Source organism: Impatiens glandulifera, chromosome 5, assembly GCF_907164915.1.
Source record: "Impatiens glandulifera chromosome 5, dImpGla2.1, whole genome shotgun sequence".
Classification (NCBI taxonomy): domain Eukaryota; kingdom Viridiplantae; phylum Streptophyta; class Magnoliopsida; order Ericales; family Balsaminaceae; genus Impatiens; species Impatiens glandulifera.
Window position 1 is genome coordinate 46095180 of NC_061866.1, and position 2606 is coordinate 46097785.

General features: G+C 35.7%; 1 protein-coding gene across 1 annotated transcript; it reads left to right on the forward strand.

Moving 5' to 3' along the window:
• Window positions 1-403: 403 nt before the first annotated feature.
• LOC124939895 (beta-amyrin 28-monooxygenase-like) lies at window positions 404-2250 on the forward strand. Its single transcript, XM_047480352.1, has 4 exons — window positions 404-954; window positions 1035-1455; window positions 1523-1710; window positions 1786-2250. Exons 1-4 carry the CDS (start codon window positions 421-423, stop codon window positions 2083-2085), a joined length of 1443 nt encoding a protein of 480 aa, XP_047336308.1. The 5' UTR covers window positions 404-420; the 3' UTR covers window positions 2086-2250.
• Window positions 2251-2606: the final 356 nt, after the last annotated feature.

Genomic DNA, 2606 nt, shown 5'->3' on the forward strand with positions numbered 1-2606 from the left:
AATGAAAATGATACATTAAATAATAATTAGATTTTGAGATAAAATCCTTGAAAAAAAAACAAAACAAAGAAGCCCACATCAAACTAGTGCAAAGTCTTCTTAGTCAATGAGCCTACTAAAAATAGAAAAGAATGTAGTCCAAATTTTTCTGCATCCTAGTTATAAATAAATTACTAAACATAAAAAGAATTTTATCTATTAATTCATTTTTTCTTTGTTTGAAATGTAAACCACTGTCCCACGTTCTAGACTTTTAGTTCCCCGACCCCCAATATTCTCTATTAATATAATATTGTAACTTTTTGAATAAAAAAAAAAACATTTTAATAAACTAATAATCATCTTTAAAAGCTGTCTATCAATCCTATCTATTTTAGACCACTCTTGTCTCTCTCTCTCTCAATCATAAAAAAAATCACCATGGCAGATGACATGAATCTTCTTATGATTTCCACCGTTTTCCTATCCATTCTATTACCCATTATCTTGTTTCTCATAAACAAGAAATCACATGAGAATCATCATACAAAGGTACCACCTGGTTCTCTGGGCTTACCAGTGGTGGGGCAAAGCCTGAATCTCCTGTGGGCGATGAAATCAAACACCGATCACAAATGGATTTCCGATAGGGTAAACAAGTATGGTGCCGTATCCAAGCTAGGCCTGTTTGGAAAGCCAACTGTGTTTATCCACGGCCAGGCCGCAAACAAGTTCTTATTTACTAGCAAAGGTGATCACTTGGGGAGCGGCCAGACGGACTCGTTCAAAACGATAATGGGGGAACGGAACATTCTAGAACTAAGTGGGGAGGATCATAAACGGGTCAGGGGTGCACTTATGTCGTTCTTGAAGCCGGAGTGTTTGAAGGATTACGTTGGTAAGATGGATCAAGAACTCCAAACCCACCTTCAAACCCATTGGACCCCAGCCGCGAATACACAGAAAAGTATCAAGGTAAGTAATTCTCTCTGTTTAATTCATTCATTCATGAGAACCATGTATATAAAAATCAATCTCTCTCTGTCTGTTTCAAGGTGTTGCCACTGATGAAGAGCCTTACTTTCAACATAATTTCTTCTCTTCTAATTGGGATTGAACATGGGTCAAGGAGAGAAGAGTTACTAGACAGTTTTAATAATCTAGTAGACGGATTGTGGTCACTCCCAATTAATCTTCCCTTGACGAAATACAGAAGAAGCATCAAGGCCAGTACCAAGATCACTGACATAATTAAGGACGTCATTCGCGAAAAGAAAGCAAATTTGGCTGCTGGGAAAGGATCAACTAACGAGGACATCATCACTTCCTTGATCAGCAGCAAACTATCCGACGACGATATCGTTCATAGCATGAAGTTTATCATGGTTGCAGGTCACGACACCTCTTCCATCGTCCAAACATTCATTATTAGGCAACTCGGCCTTGACCCTGTCGTTTATGAAACCCTTCTTCAAGGTGATTATTAATTATTAGTTGTTTACTATAACCAACCAACCGACCAACAAACCGGGTGTAATTGCAGAACAAGAAGAAGTATCGAGAAGCAAAGGCTCTCGGCCGCTGCTTACATGGGAAGATCTAGGGAAGATGAAATATACATGGAAAGTAGCTTTAGAAATTATGAGATTGGTTCCTCCAGTCTTTGGAGGGTTTAGGAAAGCACTAAAAGATATTGAGTATGAAGGTTTCCTAATTCCCAAAGGATGGCAAGTAAGTGTGAATGGTTCTAATTCAATAAATACAAAATCTTAATTTACTTCTTTCAATGACGCTTTTATAATGCAGGTTTTATGGGTATCAAGCATGACTCATATGGACAATGACATATTCCCAGATGCGTCCAAGTTTGATCCATCAAGATTTGATAACCTAGGAAGCGTTCCATCTTACTACTACATTCCCTTTGGAGCTGGGCCTCGGATATGCCCAGGATACGAGTTTGCTAAAATTGAGATTCTGGTCACAATCCATTACATTGTCACCCGCTTCAAATGGAAGTTATGCTGCGACGATAATTTCTTTGGACGCGATCTATTGCCAATGCCTACTCAAGGACTTCCCATTCAAATTGTTTCAAGGGAGTAGCTAAAAGAAGCTTACTATATATATTTGCTAAATAAGTGATCTAATAAAAGCAGACAAACAGATCAGGCTACTTCAAATTAGTAGTTGTATTTCATATTTCATAGTATTATATTTTTGTATTGAAGTTATATATTTATGAATCATAATAATGATGTTACTTATCAATGGTATTGATGTGATTAAAAGAGACTATTAATTATTCTCTTTGTAAATTTCAAAAGTATTACTAAGACAGGAGTATAAATGTTACGAAAAGAAAAGAGGTGGCGTAACTCGATAATTCGATTGATTAAAAAAAAAAAAATCCACTTTAGTCACTCAAATAGTCAAATATATGTCATTTTTAATAATGGTCCATGGTCAATGATCTTATTTGTCATTTTTGGCTAAAGTATTAATGATATTTTTTTGTCATATTTTTCAAACTAGAGAAATTGTACATTTTAAATATTAATATCAATACCCTTTCTGGCCTCAAAAATATTGAAATAGGAAGCATATATAAATCAAAATGAAGACTA

What these genes read in the sequence shown, in the direction of transcription:
- LOC124939895 (XM_047480352.1), top strand. Translation starts at nt 421, where the DNA reads ATGGCAGATGACATGAATCTTCTTATGATTTCCACCGTTTTCCTATCC. An exon ending in ATACACAGAAAAGTATCAAG is followed by an intron (nt 955 to 1,034) that starts GTAAGTAATTCT and finishes GTCTGTTTCAAG; the next exon opens with GTGTTGCCACTGATGAAGAG. An exon ending in TTATGAAACCCTTCTTCAAG is followed by an intron (nt 1,456 to 1,522) that starts GTGATTATTAAT and finishes GTGTAATTGCAG; the next exon opens with AACAAGAAGAAGTATCGAGA.